The sequence below is a fragment of the Xiphophorus maculatus genome, chromosome 4, assembly GCF_002775205.1.
Source record: "Xiphophorus maculatus strain JP 163 A chromosome 4, X_maculatus-5.0-male, whole genome shotgun sequence".
Lineage (NCBI taxonomy): Eukaryota > Metazoa > Chordata > Actinopteri > Cyprinodontiformes > Poeciliidae > Xiphophorus > Xiphophorus maculatus.
The window spans coordinates 34,702,905-34,723,991 of record NC_036446.1 but is presented as its reverse complement, the minus strand read 5'-3'; the positions used below and the strand labels follow the sequence as shown (position 1 = coordinate 34,723,991).

Sequence of the window (21,087 nt, the reverse complement as noted above, 5' to 3'; positions counted from 1 at the left end):
CACTAAAACCTACCTGGTTCAATAACAAATGCAAGTTGTAAAATAGAGAACGAGCGACCGTTAACAGGTGTGCTCTGTGAAACTAGTTGGCTGTAGGCTGCTCAGTCTGGCTAATTCACAGAGGGAAGAAGGGTGAGACACCTGGATGTAGGCCGTTAAAAATCAGGTGAATCGTTTCTCGAAACCAGCTTAAACAGAGTTTACTTCAGTTCTGGACAGGGTAAATCCCGGCAGATTTAGGAAACTCAATTAACCCGTTAGATGGAGAGCTGGTAGCACATCTCCCCTCTCAGAAGAGGAAGTACGAGAGTGAGAGAGTAGAGACAGAAAGGAGGGGGGGGGGTGTTGCGCAACAACAACATGTGTATCTTGTTAGGACTTACAAAAAGTCTCTTGGAGCTATGGTCCAAAGCCAACAGGATAAGTTGGAAGTTGGGCATTTTGGATCAAAGCCACCATTTTCTCTTTTTCATAGACGTTGTATCTGTTCGAATTTGTCCTACAGCTGTTAAGATACAGACGTCAGAAGTGAAAATCTGTTTAGTGTTTAGCGAGTTATTAATTAAATGATACTTCATTGCGCCTGCCAAACATATAACACTGAGGGGCCTATTGCTGATAAATTCAAGGTCACTACACCACCAACAACCCCCGGCGCATGTGGAAGAGCATTACTAACTACAACATCAGGAGTACACAATGCCCAAGGGATCCCTCACTGATAGATGCACTCAATAAGCTCTACGCCTGTTTTGAGGATCCTAACACATCCCTCAGTAACAGACTAATATTACCACCTGGTGGCACGCCTCTCTGTGTGACCACAGCAGATGTGAAGAAGTGCCTCTGGGAAATCAACCCCCGTAAGGCTGCAGGCCCCGACAACATCCCAGGGCGAGTTCTGAGGGACTGTGCACTTCAGCTGTCTGAGGTGTTGGCAGACATCTTCAACACCTCACTGCCACTGTCATCTGTGCCCACCTGCTAAAAGATTACCACTATTGTCCCTGTCCCCAAATGCTCCACAGTCTGAATGACTATCGGCTTATAGCCTTAACATCGATAATCTTTGTTTGCTTCCAGAGGCTGGTCATGAATCACATCAAGGACTCCATCGAAGTCACTTTGGACCCCCATCAGTATGTTTATAGGAAAAACAGCTCCACTACTGATGCCATCTCATCGTTGGTCCACACCGCCTTCACCCACTTAGAGAGCAGGAACTCTTACATCCGTCTTCTCTTTCCGGATTTCTCCTTGATCTTCCACACCATCATCCCACAGACCCTGGTGCAGAAGCTCTTCTCTCTTGGACTGAGTTCCACACTGGGGAACTGCATTCTGAACTTTCTGAAACAACAGACCTCAGAGTGTCAGGATCCTCAACACCGTCTCCTCCTCCATCACCCTCAGCACTGGCTCGCCGCAGGGCTGCGTGCTGAGCCTCCTCCTCTTCACCCTGCTGACATATGACTGCTCGGCAAGGCACCTCAGCTGTCTTATAGTGAAGTTTGCTAATGACAGCAGTAGTGGGACACATCATGAACAGTGATGAGTCCATATGCAGAGAGGAGGTGGAACACCTGATGCAGAGAAAACAACCTCTACATCAATGTGAAGAAGACCAAGAAGATGGTGGTAGATTTCAGAAGGGACAAGTATCCTCATCAGCCCTTGTATGTTGAAGGAGCAGCTGTGGAGGTGGTCTCCAGCTCCAGGTATCTGGGTGTGCATATATTCAGTGACCTCATCTGGAGTACCAACACCTCAGGAAGGCTCACCAGCTTCTCTACTTCCTCAGGAAGCTGCGGAGAGCTGGACTTCGGAACTCAGTCCTGAGGAGCTTTTATTGCTGTGTGGTGGAGAGCATCCCATGTGGCACTGCTCCCCACAGTCTTATGGGGAGCAGTCCAACTTAAAACAGCCTTGAATAATGTAATGTTTCAAATGCAAAATTCATTAATGCTTTGTAGACATCTTGCTGGAATATTATAGAATCATTTACATGAAGAAAGTCAAGATTGACAGCAAATATCATATCCACACATTACGCAATTTTTTTAAAGTCCATTCTGTTCCAGTGTATAAGGGAGAATATTAAGGAGACGATTAGAATGGTCTCATTACTATCACAGTTAAGACGAACAACAAATGACAGGGTAAACTAATAATACACAATTACATAATTTTTTAAAGTTTGTTAATTAATGCCTGTTATGATCTATTTACGACAGATCATGAATTCTTGGTTAATATCAAGTTGTCATAACAAAGTTATTTTGTTATGACAACTTCATCAACAGTGTCAACTTTGTGTTAAAAGTGTTATTTACTAAATGACACTTAATGACAATAGTCATAAATATTCATGAAGACTTCTTCATGTTTATGACAATGTCATGTCAGACTTATGAACAATCCTTCAAATAAAGTGTTGCCAAACACTCCAGGTATGATTTTGAAGGAATAACATTAACATTATTACAAGATGTAAAGCTCTCTCATATATATAAACATAATACTGTCCCTTTAAATAGCAAGGCATAAGTATTTCTTACCACGGCTGAGTCCATTAGGGCCTCGAAGTATCCGACATTCTTCTATCTGGCCATATGGAGAGAACATCAGTCGGATGTCGTTTTCATTGCACTTCTTGGAGATCATTCCAATAAAAAGTTTTCTGTCCTCTACTGCTGAATATAAGCATAAAAGATTATCTAAAAAGCGACACACTAAATGTAGTATGAAAATTCAAGACAAGAAATTGTACTAATGTAAGAAAACACAAATTAGTGGATTAAACAACTTTTTAAAAGACCTAGGTAAATATAAATTAGAGGTGACCATAAGGCATGCATAAACAGCACAGAAAGTAAGGAAGTAAGCTTTTATTGACTTGTACTTCATTGCAGCAATGGTATTGGCAGTTGGCACTAATGCCCTTTTTTCACTGGCTCTAATGGACCCGGCTCCACTCTACTCGGCCTGCATCACAAGCGTTTCCACTTGCATTTTTCCAGACCCGCCCCTGCTTTTTCAGTCCCTTCACTTGCATGGGTGACGCAAGCTTAGTTCCTGTTCATTGACTGGCCATTGGTGAGGTCAGACGTAGCAGCAAAGAGAGAAGAAGAACAAAGGGCGCAGAATTTCAAACTCGCTGCAATACAGAAGTGATGGAGTGAGTTTGAAACTCACTGAAGCTACAAGCAAGCAGTGAACAATGGTTTTTCTATGCATTGAATTTCAATATTCAGCAGCAGGTTAATGGAGCAATGATGAATGAGTTGTTTATGTTGATGTAGTGGAGAGAATAGAAAGCTTCTGTTGGCCGCTTCAGTGCTCTGACTCATGCTAACACCTCTACCATCTAGAGAGCGGTGTCACATTCTGGTGAGCAATGTGTGGATATATCTGTCCAGTTTTTACAGTATTTTTTGGCTGCCTACATACAGTCATGAAAGACATTTGAAACATGAAGTTTGTTGCATTTTGATTGTTACCATTAATTTGTTTTTATATGTTTTATCTTCATGTGAATCTTGATTGTCATTTTCCTTTTGTTGAACTGGAGTTTCCCCCATTGTGAGATAATAAAATATTTCTACTATATGATATTTATTCTTCTAAAAGGCGAAATATCAGTTCTCTAATTAAACAGTTATGAACTACTGTATTTATTGTACAGAACATAAAAATGAACAATAAACTTGAAGAAAACAAGTGTCATTTTATCCATGGCTTTATGTCTTTACATGTATAAATAATTTCCTTTTGTCTTAATTTACACGAGTTACTTATAATTATCTATGCCTCAATGATTAAAAAAATTTTTTGTATACACAGTAATGGCATAGTTACTTTGAAAAGTAACTTTAATCGGATTACTGATTAAAAAAGTAACTTGGATTACTGATTATTTGATTTGGAAAGTAACTAAGTTACATTAAAAGTAACTTTTTTAGTTACTTTCAGCAGCTGCTAACAACAGCGTTGTGCACCACCTGTGAAATTTACATTGATCTTTGCCAATACTTAATTGCAAATTATTTTATAATGGTAACATCAACAATGTGTCTCCACTTATATGGTTGAACTGAAGGGGAGATTGTTTAATGGTTACAACAGTACAAAAAAACTTTAGTAATTTGTGTGTGTTTTTGTGTGTTAAAGTATTGTCTGGAAAACTATAAATAGAACTCTATTTATAGTTAGAGTCCCAGAGTCCAGGTTCTGCATCACAGCAGACTGTTCCAGTCATGTGTTGTCTCCATTGCTACCAGTGTCTGAGTTCTTTGCCTCATTGTTCACCTGTTCTGCCTGGACTTCTGTACCCAGCTATTTGGGTCAGCTCCTCCTGGTTGATCCCAAGGGGCTCCCAAGCCCACCGAGAAACATAGCCCCTCCATCGTGTCCTGGGTGTGGCAGGTGCCTGGAACACCTCAACAGGGAGGCATCCAGGAGGCATCCTAACCAGATGCCCGAGCCACCTCAACTGGCTCCTTTCAACGTGAACATGATCCACTCAGACTCAATGTTCCCCACCTCCCCCGGAACATGTTCAAAGGTCTCCCGGAAATGGGAGTTAAAGCTTTGTCTCACAGGAAACTCTGCCAGACGTTCCTAGCAGACCCTCACAATACGTTTGGGCTTGCCAGGTCTGACCAGCATCCTCCCCCACCACAGGAGCCAACTCATCACCAGGTAGTGGTCCATGAACAGTTCTGCACCTCTCTTCACCCGAGTGTCCAAGATGTGTGGCCGCAGATCCGATGAAACTGCGGCCTAGGTTGTCCTGGTGAAAAGTGCACATATAGACACCCTTATGCTTGAGCATGGTGTTTGTTATGGACAATCCATGACGAGCACAAAAGTCCAGCATCAGAACACCACTCGAGTTCAGATGAGGAAAGCCGTCCTCCCAACTATGCCCCTCCAGGTCTCACAGTCTTTGCCCATGTGAGCATTGAAGCCCCCCCAGCAGGACAAGGGAGTCTACAGGAGGGGCACTCTCCAGTACCAGTACAAGACCAAGCATTCCTTCTGTTAAACTGTATATACCTAACTCTCTAGGTACCTGTTGATACAGATACCAATTAAACAAGTTGGTCCTTATATTCCACACAGTAAGTTTTGTAGACAATTTTTTTATTTTATTTAGAACAAGCTGGCTGTTCTTCTCTGCCTGTTTTAACAAATCACATATGGAGCAGTACATACTGGTTAGTCTTCAAATGCTTTTGAAGATGCACTTTTCGCTAGAATTTAGATCCCGAAATCTGCTTTGATGGGGACCAGAATTATTTACCTGATGGTGGCTTGGGCTTCTGGTGCATTTAATAAGCCTGCAGTACAGTACATAGAGAAAACCAAAATAGAATGCACAATCAAATTGTGCTGTTCTACTTATGGTAGCTTAAATAGAGGAGAAGCCAGTTGACTCAGTTGAGGAAGGAAAGAAATCAAAGTGCAGATGTCCTTTAGACAGCAACAAGTGCAATGCACTGCACAATAAATGCTCACACAGCTCTACTGTTAAGCTCCAATTCATCACACATCTCAAATGACAAGCGGCAAATATATGATGTAAACCTAACGCCGTAAGAAGTTAACTAACAATATGTTGGACCCTCCCCGATTCTCGTCTTGACAGTTTAGCTAAGTACAGAGAGCAGTGTGCTGGTTTCATATCCAGACTAATAACGCAGATCTGACCACTTAGTACACTAACAGTTTCAACTTTATGTGCAGAGAACATTGCGGATCGCAAGGCTTTGAAGCGTCTAGCACAGCTGATCCGCTTCTGCTGGATTTTTCTCCCGCATAGAGGAGTTAGTGCGGGTAGTGTTGTAGTCAAGACCACCTACCCCGAGACAAGACCAAGACTTTTAGGGTCCGAGACCAAGTCAAGACCAAGATCTGAAAGATTCACACACCCATAAAAATATCTAGATTATGGTTGAAACTATTCCTCGAGTGATTCGAGTACCTCGATTATTAAAATTCCTTGAGGAAAATTTATCTGCCTTGAAGCTTCGTTACATTATATTTTAAATTATATTTTATTATTTAGTGCACCGTGTTCCAGCCGGGTTATTACTTGTGTTCCGCGGAGCTCTGTCTTCCGCCTCTGAGTTGTTGCATCGGATTTCTTATGATTTATGCAGCGCAATTCTATTACTGACAATTAGACAGACATCTCCTGCCACTCAAAGAAAACCACTGTGCATGTCTTGTAGCGCTGCGAGCGAGTGAAAAGTGGGGAGCGGGTGGTGGGAGTAACAAAAACACAGAATTGGTAAGTCACGTTATTGCTTGGATTTTAATCGGTGCATTTTGCACCCATCGAAAACAAACATGTTAACAAATAAACGGGACAGTATGCTGTAAATTTGTAAAAATGCTGTAAATTTGTCAATTTTAATTTCTTCTCATATATTTATTATTGTTTTTCTTCTTTGTATATTAGGGTGGCTTTCCACGATTCCAGATACTGTATAGGAATGACCTGGTGCTGTTACATGTCAGTTATTGGGGTGAGCCAATCAGATATCGGGAGGGTGGGGGGGGCAGTGCCCCCTGAGATCCCTTTCTGGCTCTGCCTCTGTATCTCCATAGAGAAGAGTTGAGGTAAACAAAAGAAAAATGAATCCTGCTGTGCTCTCAATGAACAGGGTTATCTTTTTTATATTCAAGTGATCTTTTTTATATTCACTCTACACATTATTGTACACACTGTAGTTTGCATGGTTTCAAAGTCCTAATACAATCCTCCCAAAAATGTGAGGAGCTTTAGACAGAGTGAAAATGACTTTATATTATGTTATACTCTATATGTATTTCATTGACCCTTGACAATGTAGACTACCAATGAATGCATTTAAAAGTGAACACATACACTCATTGGCCACTTTATTAGGTACATCTGTCCAACTCATTAACGTGAATGTCAAATCAGCCAATGATATGGCAGCAACTCAATGCATTTAGTCATGTGGACATGGCCAAGACAGTCTGGTGCAGTTCAAACTGAGTGTTAGAATGGGGAAAAAAGGTGATTTAAGTGACTTTGAACGTGGCATGGTAGTTGGTGCCAGACAGGCTCGTCTGAGCATTTCAGAAACTGCTGATCTAATAGGATTTTTATGCACAACCATCTCTAGGGTTTACAGAGAATGGTCCAAAAAACAGAAAATATCCAGTGAGTGGCAGTTCTATGGGCACAAATGTCTTGTTGATGCCAGAGGTCAGAGGAGAATGGCTAGACTGGTTCAAGCTGATAGAAGAGCAACAGTAACTCAAATAACCACTTGTTACAACCGAGGTATGTAGAAGAGCATCTCTGAACGCACAACATGTCAAATCTTGAGGGGGATGGGTCACACCAGCAGAAAACCACATCGGTTGCCACTCCTGTTGTCGTGATCTGTGTTTTCTGTGTGTTAATTTCGAGTTTTCTGTGTCTCTGTGTCTCCTTGTTGTCCTGTTCTCCCCTCGATTACTCCCAGGTGTTTCTCGTTCCCTAATTACCCCATGTATATTTAGTGTCACCGTGTCTCTCCGTCTCTGTCGGGTCCTTGTCTTACAGTCGTCTAATGTGGGTTTTGTCCTCCGTGTTATCCAGTCATTTTAACGGTTGCTACCGGCGTCGAGCATGGCTTCCGCTCGGCCGTGTTGCCCGTTGTTTGGACTGTGTTGCTGGACATTCCTCATTAAAAATCATTCATTTACTTCAACCTGGGTCTGCTGCGTCTGCCTCACCTCTCACTACACCCGCACTTCATGACACCTGTCAGCTAAGAACAGGAAACTGAGACTACAATTCTCACTGACTCACCAAAATTGGACAACAGAAGTGTGATGGCCAAATCCATGGCCACACTCTGATGTCGGTAACTCTTTTTTTATGCACAGTTTATTTTTTCATATAAACACGACAACACTTTAGTTTCAATAAAAACATTTATTAGTTGATTTGAATGCATTTGTTCTATTTGTTAGCACGCACATTTAGTTAGCATATGTATTTATATCAACTTAAAGTTAATTTTGTTTGCCTAAGACTAATTCTGCTTGTTTTCCTGCCGGTTCTTACCTTCCTTGGAGTTGCCAGACAAAGGATGGGGGCCAGGGCTCAGCAGGCTCAAATGCTGATTGGACTGCACCACTAGTTCCTGCTGGCAGGGGGAATTTGTAGTTTCTTTGTTTAGATAAGTTTTGTATTTAAGTAAATAATAGTATTTAAAGTTTAATATTTTTGATTTTCAGTTTTGGGTCTTTAGTTTAGCCACACTTAGCTGTACTGTTATTTGTTTTTGTGTTATTTGTAATTGTATTCTGTTTATTTACCCCTATTGCGTCTTAATTGGTCTGATCAGCCAGTATATAAACCCCTGTGTGTCATTTCTTTGTTAGGTCAGTTATGTTTGTTTGTGCAGCCAGTTTGTTTACATTTTTTGCCTGAGTTCAGTTTTGTTTCTTTGACCTCTTTTATGAGCTCAGTTTATCTTTTATTTATAATCTTTGGGTTAAAAATAAAAACCCTATTTTTCTAATATGTCCTGTGACTCCTCCTGTTTTTAACTTGGTCCATCACAAGAAGATTGGAAAAAACATCACCTGAAATCGAGACCAGGAGTCTTGATTTTTGCTGTGACATTCAGATGGTACGGTCAGAATTTGGTGTCAACAAAATGATAGCATATATCCCTCCTGCCTTATATCAAGGCAGGAATGGTGGTGGTGGTGCAATGGTGTGGTGGATATTTTCCTTTAAGACTTTGGGTCCATTAGTACCAACTGGGCATCGTGTCCACACCACAGCCTACCTGAGTATTGTTGTTGACCATGTCCATCCCTTTATGACCACAGTGAACCCATCTTTTGATGGCTACTTCCAGCAGGATATTGCGAAAATGTCATAAAGCGCAAATCATCACAGACTGGTTTCTTGAACATGACAATGAGTTCTTTGTGCTCAAATGGCCTCCACAGTCACCAGCTCCAATAGAGCACCTTTGGGATGTGGTAGAATGAGAGATTTGCATAATGGATGTGCAGCAGACAAATTTGCAGCAACTGCACGATGCTGTTATGTCAATATGGACTCTTTGAGGAATGTTTCCAGTACTTTGTTGAATCTATGCCTAACCCTATCTATGACGATTCAACATGGCATAGATTCTAAAGACAAAAGACTATGCCAACGGCCAATCAATGAACAGGAGCAAAGCTTGCGTCACCCACACACCCACACTAGGGCACTATCCCTAAAGCAGGGTTAGTACTGTAGAACCTAACCCTGCTTTAGCCCTACTAACTGAGATAAGCTCAGTCATTCGGTAGGGACTCAGAGTAAAGCCACTGTTCCACCATGTCAAGAGGAGCCAGTAGATGTTGCTCTGCTTCTAGTTAGGATGCTTCCTGGATGCTTTCCTGGCACATCCTACCAGGAGGAAACACAGAGGAGGACACGCTGGATGGACTATGTTTCTCAGCTGCCCTGGGAATGCCTTGGGATTTCCAGAGAGGGGCTGTCCCATGTGATTGTCTGGGCCTCCCTGTTTAGGCTGCCACCCAGGCAACCCAACTCCAGATGAGCAGAAGAAAATGGATAGATGGATGGAGATAGACCTAGTTTATGGCTTGGGCAACTGGGAAATTCAGTTTTCATGCTTCACCAATGCAGATCAAACTTCCCGAAAATTGCAAAACAGCTGAAACCCTAAAAAAAAAAACCTATTTGGAGTTGGCTTTGATTAATAATAACAGAAACATTGATTAATGTATTTGATGTATATTTGGTAGTGATTATTTTTGATTATGACATTTGATGAAATGTAATGTTTGTTGCTTATTTCATAATTGGTTACTGTATGTTTTTATCAAATTAAACACTTTAAACTGCCTTGTTGATGAAAGGCGCTATATAAATAAAGTTGACATGACTCACCGTTGCTTTTTTCACTGTCTGCTGGCTTCATCTGGATTGGGTGATGCATCTAAAACAGTGAGAAATTACAAACTGCTCATCACAGTGATTTGCAAGTTTATCTTCTTCAGTGCTTTTTCTAGATATCCAAAGTCTAATATTTTCTAACTGTATTAATGGGACTCTTATTTTTGAAATACGCAATTACTGAAACCGAATTTACCACTACAAGTTGGGGACATTGACTGTGTTTTTAGCTGCCAGTGTATTTATTGTGATGAAGTTAAAATAGACTAAAAACTCACATCGCCAGACATACAAGTGGATTTATTAAAATCGACATAGTGTCAGAGTAGCTTGCAAACCCAGGTACAATGCTGAAAGGGTAGTATGTATTGTCTGAAAGAAAGAAGATGGAGGCTTTTGGTGTTCCAATTTCATGGACGGAGCATGCAGAGCTAATATTTAAGGGACTGTTCGAACACAAAACCAATGAACAGAAATAAAGTTAGATAAAGGCAGAGACATAAGCAACACCTGGACCATGTCGGCGAACAAATCTAAGTTGCTCAAAACCTAGTATGATGGCTTCACAGCATACCTCATGCCTAAAGCTAACTCAATCTTCACCAGATACAAGTTCCACCAGAAGATGCAGAGTAATGGTGAATCATTTGAACAGTTTGTCACTGAGCTCAAACTCTTAGGTAGTAGTCCCTTACTAGCACGTGCACCCATTCACCTTTTTGTCCTTCAAATGTGTGTTCAACCTCCAACATGTGTGTCCCAAATTCTCTACATCTGGCCTCACCCCACCCATTTTGGGTCCTATTTCCACCCTTCTGCTAAGTCCGCATCCAGGCGAACCTCTGCGAAGTTTCTTACCCATAATTCATTGTTGCATGTGTTGTTTTGAGTTAAAAGGCGGAATTATGTCAATATGTTGTTGGTTTTTTTTTTTCATCTTCATTGAAAATTCAAATAGAAAAGAATGACGAGGCACACATTAGTAACTAAAAAGTTTGATGTGATAAACTGAGTAGAAAATAAGAAGAAATAATAAAGAATAGTCAAACTAACTGTAAGGAAAGTAAAACAAAATCCATTTAAAACATGCCTTGCATTTTTAACATCTTAAGCTATTTACTTATTTATGATGTTGCATCGTCACAAATTATTTAGCTCTCCCCTAAATAAAATTTATTCAGGCAGAGGATTTAATCGTTAATGTCATTGTTTAACTCTTCATCCCCTGTTAGAAGACGATATTTTATTATATTAAAACTTAAAGATAGAATAGATTTTTTGTAGAATATACAATTTTTAAAATCTTTCTAAAAACATTAATAAAGTTGCAATTGAAAAAAATGGTGTACTGTCTCAAAACCTCAGTCACAAAACCCACATAAATGAATATTTATTTTTAACTTCTTTTGCAGAAGGTCATTACAGGAAGAGCTTCATACATTATTGTAAAATTAATATCTTAATATTTTGTGGGAGTGGAAAAGAAGGACATTTGGTTCTTATCTTCCTCAGAGATATCATCATGATTTTTAAATAAATGTTTTCTTCTCAGGCTACAGAGGAAGAAAATTGATGTCATAGTGTTCTTTATGATTTCTTGTAACATTTTTGGTGCATAAAATCACAACCATTCAGTTTCTTTTAAGAAGCATATTTTAGTTCCACTAGTCCAGTGGTTCCCAGAGTGTGGGGCACGCCTCCTAGGGGGGTCGCCGTGGCATTGCGGAGGGGGGGATAAGGGGAGGATGCGGTATGGATGAATGACAAAAAAAACAGTTACACAAAGTGTTTCACTGTAAAGATGGTTTGTAGTTTGTTTTGTTGCAACCTGAAGTGTGAAATAAACTTCAGTGGAGTTTAAAAACAAAATTGTCATATCCACTGAGCTGTGAGTGTGTGTGTTTCCTACCTTTTCTCCTGCAGGGTGTGTCAGGCAGGTGTAGCCAGCTGCAGCTCATCAACATATGAGGAGGAGCGATTAAATAGGAGCTGGATTCTGGTGGCAAATGCTAGATGGTTCTATCGTACCTAATGGTAACCTGAGCTACCTAGTAATAGATATTACCGAGTCCCAGTCATTCTTCTAACTTTGTACCTGTCCGTTTTTTTCCCCCAGAGTCCTCGTTCCTGGCGTGATTCGAGCCTTCACTGTTTCCCCCCCCCCCCCCAGAGGCGTTCCATCAACTGCATGCTGATAGCAGCTTTCTGTTTCTGCCTGGCTCCTTCCGATCTGCCCACCATCGCTTCCTGATCCCCCACTGATCCATTTGCCCTGGACCTCCACTCATCAGCTCACCTGCCTTTCCACCCTCCAACGGTCCCTCGCTCCCTAAGCCTGAAGACAGCATTCGGAGAGTCCTCGTTGCTACTCACCTGCTGGTAGCCGATCTCTGCCTCAGTGGATATATCCCCCAACCCCCAGGATCACCTCATCTCCACCAACAATAAGATCTGCCTCCTTTCTGTTGCACATAGATCTCCCATCTAGTCAACTTGTCAGTAACTCATCTTTCCCCGCCAGAGCGAATCGGCGACCGGTCCTCACCTCTTGTCGTCAGTTCACCTGTCCGTCCCAGCTGCTATTAAATAAACTTTGGACTTACCATAGACTATGTTTGCATTTGTAATTGTCCTGCACCAGTCAGGTGAACCAAACATGACAAAAGTATGTGTCTAGGTTTATGTCTGGTTGAACGATGTGTGTGCCCTGTTTTGTTTTTTTCTTTTTTGAGGGGGCTTTTATTGTAAACCATAGTGGGGCCCAGAAAATCTTTGGGAACCACTGCACTAGTCTTTTTATTTTTTACAATGAAGCATCAAACCTTTTTTTCTATTTTTTTATATGTACTGTTTGTCCTTTACTTGATCTTTGTTAGCAGATTAGCTCCACTTTATACCAAACTAACTTTTCGTCACAAAAGAGATGCTTTTCTTTTAGTAACAGCTGAATGTTAGTCATGTCTCTAATTAGTCAAATTGCAGTGGGAATTACCTTTAAGAATGTTAAATTCAAAGTTGGTACATTTTAATAAGTGATTTTTTGTCATCTTGGAAATTAGGGCAAGTTCAAAGCAAGCTGTGTCTGTTGCAAAAATAAGAAGACAGTTTTCAAATATAAAGTATTGAATTAATTTTTGTTTCACTCTACTGAGCATGTGTGATTAAATACCTTTACTCTACATTTAAAAGTAGATATTTTTTGTTGTAGTTGTATTTTTTAGCAGCTTCTTTTGCAGAAGGTCATTACAGGAAGCCCTTCTGCAAAAGGTCTTCCTGGTGGAACAGTGACCAGTTCCACCATTATAGATGTCAAAGTTATGGCACAGGGGTGTACTGTCCCAATTGTCAAAATTTTGCATGCTTGTGATCTGCACCCTCGAGCACTTATGTGCACTTCGACTGGGTCCACTTCGAAGAAAAGGGTATATTATCTCAAAACTGAGTAGTATTGGGACAGAGCCAAAGAATGTGGTTATACCAATAGTGACAAAATGGTATGGGGCTGCATTGTTTTAGCCACAAACTTACCAAAGGTATGAGAAAAGTTACTGTACCAAAGCCAAGAGCTAACGCAAGACAAAGCTATTGGCATAGCCCGCTCCCACAAGTTAGTGCAGCTGCTGCTAAAAGCCAAGGCTAACGATAACCAGGAAGTACATGCAGTGACCAAAAGAACTGGAAGAAAAGGTTTCAATCAAACAAAAGGACAAAATGAAAAACAAAAATTACCCAGCAAATGTATGATGTTTGTTGAGGTACACACACCAAAAAAACAGAATTTCTTGCGAAAGGGAAACTGTCATGGTTTTTGCCCACTGTAAAGGTAAATTATTATTTTCTGGTGTTTAATACAGTTAATCTATGACATGTGTAACAGTTATATACAATGCTCTTATTTGGAACAGTTTTCTGTTGAGCATTTGGGAATTCAGCTGAAGAAGCAGGCCGAAGCAGGGTTTTTTCCTCCCCCGCTGACACACCAGAGCAATAAAATTTGCATTCCAATGGGAGTGGGGAGTACGGAGGTGTCTGTGAAATCTCATCTTAGGACGTTTGGCGTCAGGGATCTGCCCGTATCAGGCAGCGATGGGCACGAAGTGGTCCGCCCTCTTACTTAGATAAAAACCAGACATCTGAGCTGTAATGAGGGGAGTTTCCGGGGTTCTCTGGGGGGCTGTAACAGGTCGCTGAGTGGTCGAACAACAGACCGCCTTCTTTGCATATATTAAATAGGGAAACGCCTCTTTAGTTAAAATTTCAGGTCAACACCGGAGAGTCTGAGAGTTTTTTCCATCTTTTCTCCACGTTGGGCGCCCTTTTGTCTGTCTTGTGTTTCGTGTTGTTTGTTTCCCCTTGTCTGTATAAAATGTATATCTCTGTATCTCTGCAGCTTTGTTGTCGATTGCTTTTGTCTGAATTAAACTCTGTGATCTGTGACGTCATTGTGCCTCGCCGTCTCCTTGCCAGCTGTGACGACATCTGCTCGGGACCCGGCTAACAGGAGGAAAAGGAGAGCCATGCTTTTTCCAAAATTTAAGCTAACCTAATAAGTTTCCTCCTTAACACCACCTGCAGAATATTCCCAGGAGGCAGTAGGAAAAAAATAATAAAGTTTACTGAACAATCAATGAATAGTAAATGTGGATCTTTGTTGGGAAGTCTGGAAGCGGGAACACTGGAAACACAGCGAGCAACAGAGTCACTGATGATGAATGTGTTATTACTGGAGCTCTTACTGATGAAGATGTGTCCCCCTCATTGGGTTCCAGGGTTTGAATCCTTGTGTGGGGATTAATCGAGAGTTGTGTAAAGCAGAGGATGCTTACAGCGGTCAAATGGCAGATGCTGGATGGTCTGCCATCCAGCATCTGCCATAATGCAGTAATGACGTGCAGTCATTATTGCATGTCAAACACGGGCAGTAATGCTATTGGTCAAAACTTACCAACTTACACCAATGAAAATGAGATTCTATAAAACAGACTGACTCTAAAAATACAGTGAGATTTTGGGGAGATTTTTGAGATTTGACTTTGTACTGTAAGATGATTTGTGGAACAGTGTAATAAATCTCCACCCGCCGTGGCCTGCAGTTAAAGGACTCGTCTCTGAGTATTATTTCTTACCTATAAATATAATTAAGAGTTTAAGACCTTTTCCGATCCTACAAATGGTGACCCCGACGTTTGATTTGAACAACAAAAAAGGACAAGAGGAACAGAAGGGTCTCGCTCCAGACCAACGTGGACAGGTAGCCGTCTGGGCCCAAAAATCTCAGAGGGGTAAGCTTTATATCTCTTTGTTTCTTAATTACAGAACGGTTGCCTATCTGCTACGGTCTGAAGTGCTAAAAATGAGATGAAGTTCTTTGCTGCGTGTCACAGACGGGTTGTCATCTTTGCGCAAACATCGAGCTGCTAAAACTTCTGATGTCTCATAGTTATCATCTAAATTTGAACTCTCAGCTCGGAAAAATAAGCACTTGTCAGTCTGGTTCTCGCCCTGTTTGGCGATGGTAACACAGGAATTTTTTTTTCCATCTATAAATTACCTTATATCAGTCAATCTGGGTAGTTCTGAACAAACACCTTCATTGAACTGACTATAAATATATAGCACGATTTGTTTAATGTGGCGACAGGCCATGAACTTTAACATGAACATTAAACCAGCTGAATCCACAAAGAGAGATTGCGATCTCTATAAGCAGGTCAGGAGGTGATTCCAAACTTCCCCGGGTGAAAGCAAAGAACCTCTCCAACAGATTTCCTGGTGTGGCCTGAGATATATGAATAAAGGAAAAAGCAGAGATTGCGATCTCTTAAGTTGTTGAAAAAGAAGTAGCGCAGAGATTGAGATCTCTATATAGTTGATGTAAAGCGCTAAGAATAAAGTTTAAAGGTCAATGGACCATGTAATCCGACCGGGCGGGCCGTGATCCAAATCCTTAATTTCTGCTGATTAGAGAAGAAATCTTTCAGTTAGAAATAAGGGGCCTGAAACAAGTCTGAGACAAGCTCTGAGAAGTCTCAAAGTTTAGGAAATTGAGTTTTTTTTAAAGAATATTTATGTGAATTAAACTGCAGTGTGTGTTTCTTTAATTTCTTTGTCTGAGATCTCTGGAAGAGGAGTTGGAGTTAATTTGTGCCTTGGTTGAATAATTGTGGTCCTAACATAAGAATATTCTATAGTGTGCACACATTAAAATTGACCAATGGCTAGTTAAATCAGTAGCCAACTAAATTTATATTTTTATAAATATAATAGTCAATAAGTTATATATATATTAGAATCCCTGGGGAGGAAATTTCACAGAAAGTGGAGAAAAGAGCAATATTAGGAAGAAAGATAAATGGAATGAATGTGCTGAGACAAATGCTGAATAACTGGGAATGAACGTGTATGTGTCTGCTGTGTAAGTATTCAAACGGCATGCTCTGTATTTACTGTAAACTTTGAAATGTGCATGTTTTGGCTTATTAAAATGACTGATTGCTTTCGAAGTGACGTTGAAGCGTGACTCTCTGCTTAAGAGTTAAAATTTGGTCTTTAATTTTGTCTGCAATTGTTCTATACTGTTCGTAATTTGTGTAATAAAGATAGGAAAATATAGCCATATCTGCTGCCTTGATTCAGAAACATAAAGTGCACTGGAAAGGAAAAGAAAATAGCACACGAACATTCCCTCCCACCCTTTTTACCCCGCTCTCCCTGCTCTGTCTCTCTCTCTCTCTCTGTCCACCTACCCCTCCCTGTCGGTCTCGCATCCCTCCCGCCCTTTCTGTCTTTCTGTTTCTCCCTCTCTTGTTTCAACACATGTCACAGGTCCAGATATTTCGTGATCTGAGACGGGTACGCCCAGTTGTAGTTCATAGCAGTAAGACAGCCCACTTCCTATTACGTCAACAACCAGCCCCCACCTTTGGGTCATCTCAGACTGCAGCGTGAGCAGTGAGGTTCTTTCCTCTTTTTCTTCTCTCTTCTATTTGTTCTAATACAGAAGAAGTTTAAAGCATAGGCCTTAAATCAACTCAAATAATACAGACTTTAATACAAATAATCATAGTTTCTGTGACACTGAACTATGTTGAACATCTTTAAATGTATATTTTACTGTAAATAGAGTTGAATAACTGCATGAAACTTGCTAAAGTGCTATATCTATTGAAGAATACATAACATATTTAGCAATATTTAGCAACAATAAACAAACAATACTACAAGGAACAAATACAGCAAGCACAAATAACTAAAATAATCAATTTATTTTTAACTAACTTCAAAAATAAAAGCTGAATAATAAGAAAACTGCAACTGACAGAAAAACTTAAACTGAATTTCAAAAAGTGAAACAACTGCTTAAACACACAAGATGAGTAACATACCGACTGTGATCGTTGGTTCAAAAAATCCAGAATATGCTACTCAAATTCCTAAAATTTCCAAGAAATGGCAGAAGTGAACAAAAGGACTTCCATCACCGTGACCGGAAAATGGGAGCTTTGACTTATCCCTTTGCGAACAAATGGAAACGAGAATCACTGACTACAAAGCAAAAAATAAAGGTGAGAAAAAACAAGCTAAAAGAGAATTAGAATTGAACATTTTACAACTATTCAAGGAAGAAGGTGAAAAATACAGGAAGAACTTAAAGCAGGAGCTCATTGAGTTCAAAAATAATTATGAAAAACCCAAAGATGACGAAATGAATCCTGTAGGGTTGTATCCAGCCCTGAAAGGAGTCCTGAACATTACAGGTGATTTTGGATACAGGACTGATGACCAACTAATGAATTCTAGACAAAGTAATGTTGAATCACCTCAAAATAAAGAGCCGGAAGCTCAATCAGATACATCATCTACAGTGCATGCAGCACTGCCAACAGTAGTTCAAACACCAGTTCCACCCAGAGGTGCACCACAGACGAGCTCAAGCTCACCGGAAGATGAAGGTCCACCTCGACGAAACTATAGCATAATTAATAAGCATGCAAAAAGTATGCAATCATCAACATCACACGCAAATGCAGATGGCTACAAGCCAGCTGGCAGATATTCTACATCAATGCCACCAATTCCAAACGGAATTCAAACCACTAATGTTGGATGCTCCACAACGCGGACAGTTGGAAATAATAAAATTCTTGACTGCTACGCTGGTCATGCAGGAAGTCGCAGAAGCGGAGATGCTTATTGGTTAAGCTTAGACCACAAAGGCATTGATTTGCAAAGTGATAACAATCAGACGCTGATACAGGAAGTGGAAATGGAAATTGATGAAAGCCTTGCATGATTAGTTGAACAGGAGCATGGATGCGAAAATGACCAAGACGCAATAGATGGTCTATGTACGAGCACACCTGATAAAATTCAACACATGGCCCCAAAACGAAAAGAATACAATTTGAGATCCAGACCTGACATATGCAAACCTGATCGTTACGACCCCTCAAAACAATTACCAATCATATTAAAAGGAGACGTTGCTCAATACATACCATTTGCCTCGATGGACCATTTGATCGGGTTAGTCTCGCGGCTGCCAGACATTCATGACGGCGCAGGAAAATGGATAAGAGTACTAGAAGAAGAGACAGTTGGCAAAAGCTTGGCACTGGGAGACATCAAAGCAATTTTTGCAAAAGTTCTCGGAACTGCCACCATGCAGAACGTTTTGAAAAACCACCCATGGATGCTGCTAAAACGAGCAGATGGAATTGAATTTAATATATGCCGGACGGCAATCTGGGCTGCCTTGAGGGCAGAATTTCCTATTAAATTGGACCCCATGACCTTGAAAGGGGAACCAATCAGTGACGTGGAGAATCCAGCATCTTATGTCGCCAGACAGTTGAGAAGGTGGAAGGAGGACATGGAGTCTGGTGTTGAGGAATTTCCAATGACTGCAGCTGTGTTTCGGCAATCAATAGTGGATGTGATGCCATTACCAGTGCGCACCAAACTTGAAGAAGTGGTGGCGCTGATGTCAATGCCGCACAAGGAATTTCGTGACCATGTGGTGCATGCAATAGAAAAATACAGAAGAGATGGACAAAAACTCACTAACCAAGAAAAAAACATTCAAAGGAAACTGGCTCAACTGCAACTTGGAGAACTTCAAAGTAGAAGCAAGACAAAGATTCAAGCTGCAGTGGTGAGGGGAACCAACATCCTAGCCCGAATGTAGCCAACCTTCCGAACGTAGTGAGTACAGCTCCACAGATGTATACTCCAGCTCCACAAATAACTCAACCTTCTCAACCAGTGGTGAATGTTTACCCACAACCATGGAACTCACGTCCATTTGTGCCTCCAGGAAGACAGCAAAGAAACCCCTCATGGACTAACAGAGGACGAGGCGGTCCAACCAGAGCACCCGGAGCATGCTGGACATGTGGTGTTTTTGGACATCGCGCTGACCAATGTCGAAATGGTGACAACTCATTCCGAAGACGGCCGCATGGTAGAGCCAGACCAGGTCCACCGACAGCTCTATACAATCACCAAGCAGTTCCTTATAACCAACAGGGAACTCCATACGACTCACAAGAAGTCCAATATGATTTACCAGTTCAACAAAATTCACCAACTCAATACAATCCACCAAATTTTGGATACTAGGGATGCCCAGAGGACCCTAGGGGAGAAAATCAATACCCAATTCTAACCACAGGTGCGGACGATGAACCAATATTGAAAATTCAAATTGAAAACAGAGAAACTCCAATGTTGGTCGATACAGGAGCAGCTTACACTTGTGTGAGTCCATATTATGCAACGCATCTCCCCATGTCTGATAAATTTGTATCAACAGTAGGGTTCTTGGGAACAAGACAATTAATCCAAATGACAGCTGCTGTTCAACTTGTAACAAATGACAATGAAATAAAAATACCAATTTTGGTATCTGATCAAACACCAATTAATCTGTTGGGAAGAGATGCTCTATGCAAATTAAAAATAAAAATTTGGTGTTCTCCTCAGGGGGTGTATGTTGAAAAAGAAGGTGTGGATCTTCAAATGTACATGCAACAAAATGAAGCTAAAGTGCATTGGCTAGGAGACATTAATAACTCAATTGAAGAAGTAATTTCTAAATGGGGTCAATACATTCAAATACAAATTCCCGAAGCTAAAAAAACATTTCTAGATTATCATTGCACAATGTACTATGACATTTCAAAAAGCACAGAGTTTGAAGAACAATGGGACAAAGAAACGCAAGGTGAAGCAGTGAACCTTGTGTCCCAATACATTGTCGTTGGGAGACAAGGAGCAGCTCTCAATGTAGAGATGAATGATTTCGTTTCTCAATGGTACAATGTTGCAGAATCTGTATCACACATAACATTGTTTGTAAATAAAAACTTTCATGCCAAAGACCTTGGACCAATGATGAAAACTGCGACACAGATTAAATGGGAACAAACAGAAAGCCCATTAATTTTTCAATCAGAGGATGCAACAATGATTAAAATAATAAGTGAAACTTCTATGACAGCAAAACCACAGGTGGTAACTGTACCAATTAATGACACAGAACAAACAGAAGAAAAAGATGAGTTGGATGAAAATCCGTTAATGCATGACATGTTGAGGCAAGTTCCTGAACCAGTATGGTCAAAACATGAAACAGATGTAGGCCTGGTAAAATCAGCCAACCCATTTAAGGTAGAACTGAAACCAAATGTTAAACTTGTCCTCAAAAATGTCCTCAATATCCATTAAAAACTGAAGCAGAAGAAGGAATCAGCAAAACTATTGAAGGATTATTAAAAGCAGGAGTGTTGGTGGAAATTGAAAGTCCATGCAATACTCCAATTTGTCTGGTTTTAAAAGCAGATAAGTCAAAGTATCGCCTAGTACATGATCTTCACACAATAAACGACTTGGTGGAAGATAGATCTTTGGCAGAAATGCCCAAGCCCCACACACTTTTAACTGCAATTCCTGCTGAAGCAAAATTTTTCACAGTAATTGATCTGTGTTCAGCATTTTTTACTATTCCTCTAGCGGAACAATCTCAATACCTATTTGCTTTCACTTACAGAGGTAAGAAGTACAGCTACACTCGATTACCACAAGGTTTCAAACACAGTCCATATGTGTTTAATCAAGCTCTTAGGCAGGAC

General features: G+C 40.6%; 1 protein-coding gene across 1 annotated transcript in view; it reads right to left on the bottom strand.

The window, feature by feature from the left end:
• LOC102234020 (CUGBP Elav-like family member 1) overlaps positions 1-21,087 on the bottom strand; it is an 86,403-nt gene that overhangs the window by 51,504 nt on the left and 13,812 nt on the right. The window contains exons 3-4 of the mRNA XM_023332729.1: positions 9,950-9,998; positions 2,559-2,693 (exon numbers count right to left, since the gene is read on the bottom strand). Coding sequence (XP_023188497.1) covers positions 2,559-2,693; positions 9,950-9,998 — 184 coding nt within the window. The remainder of the gene's footprint in view (positions 1-2,558; positions 2,694-9,949; positions 9,999-21,087) is intronic.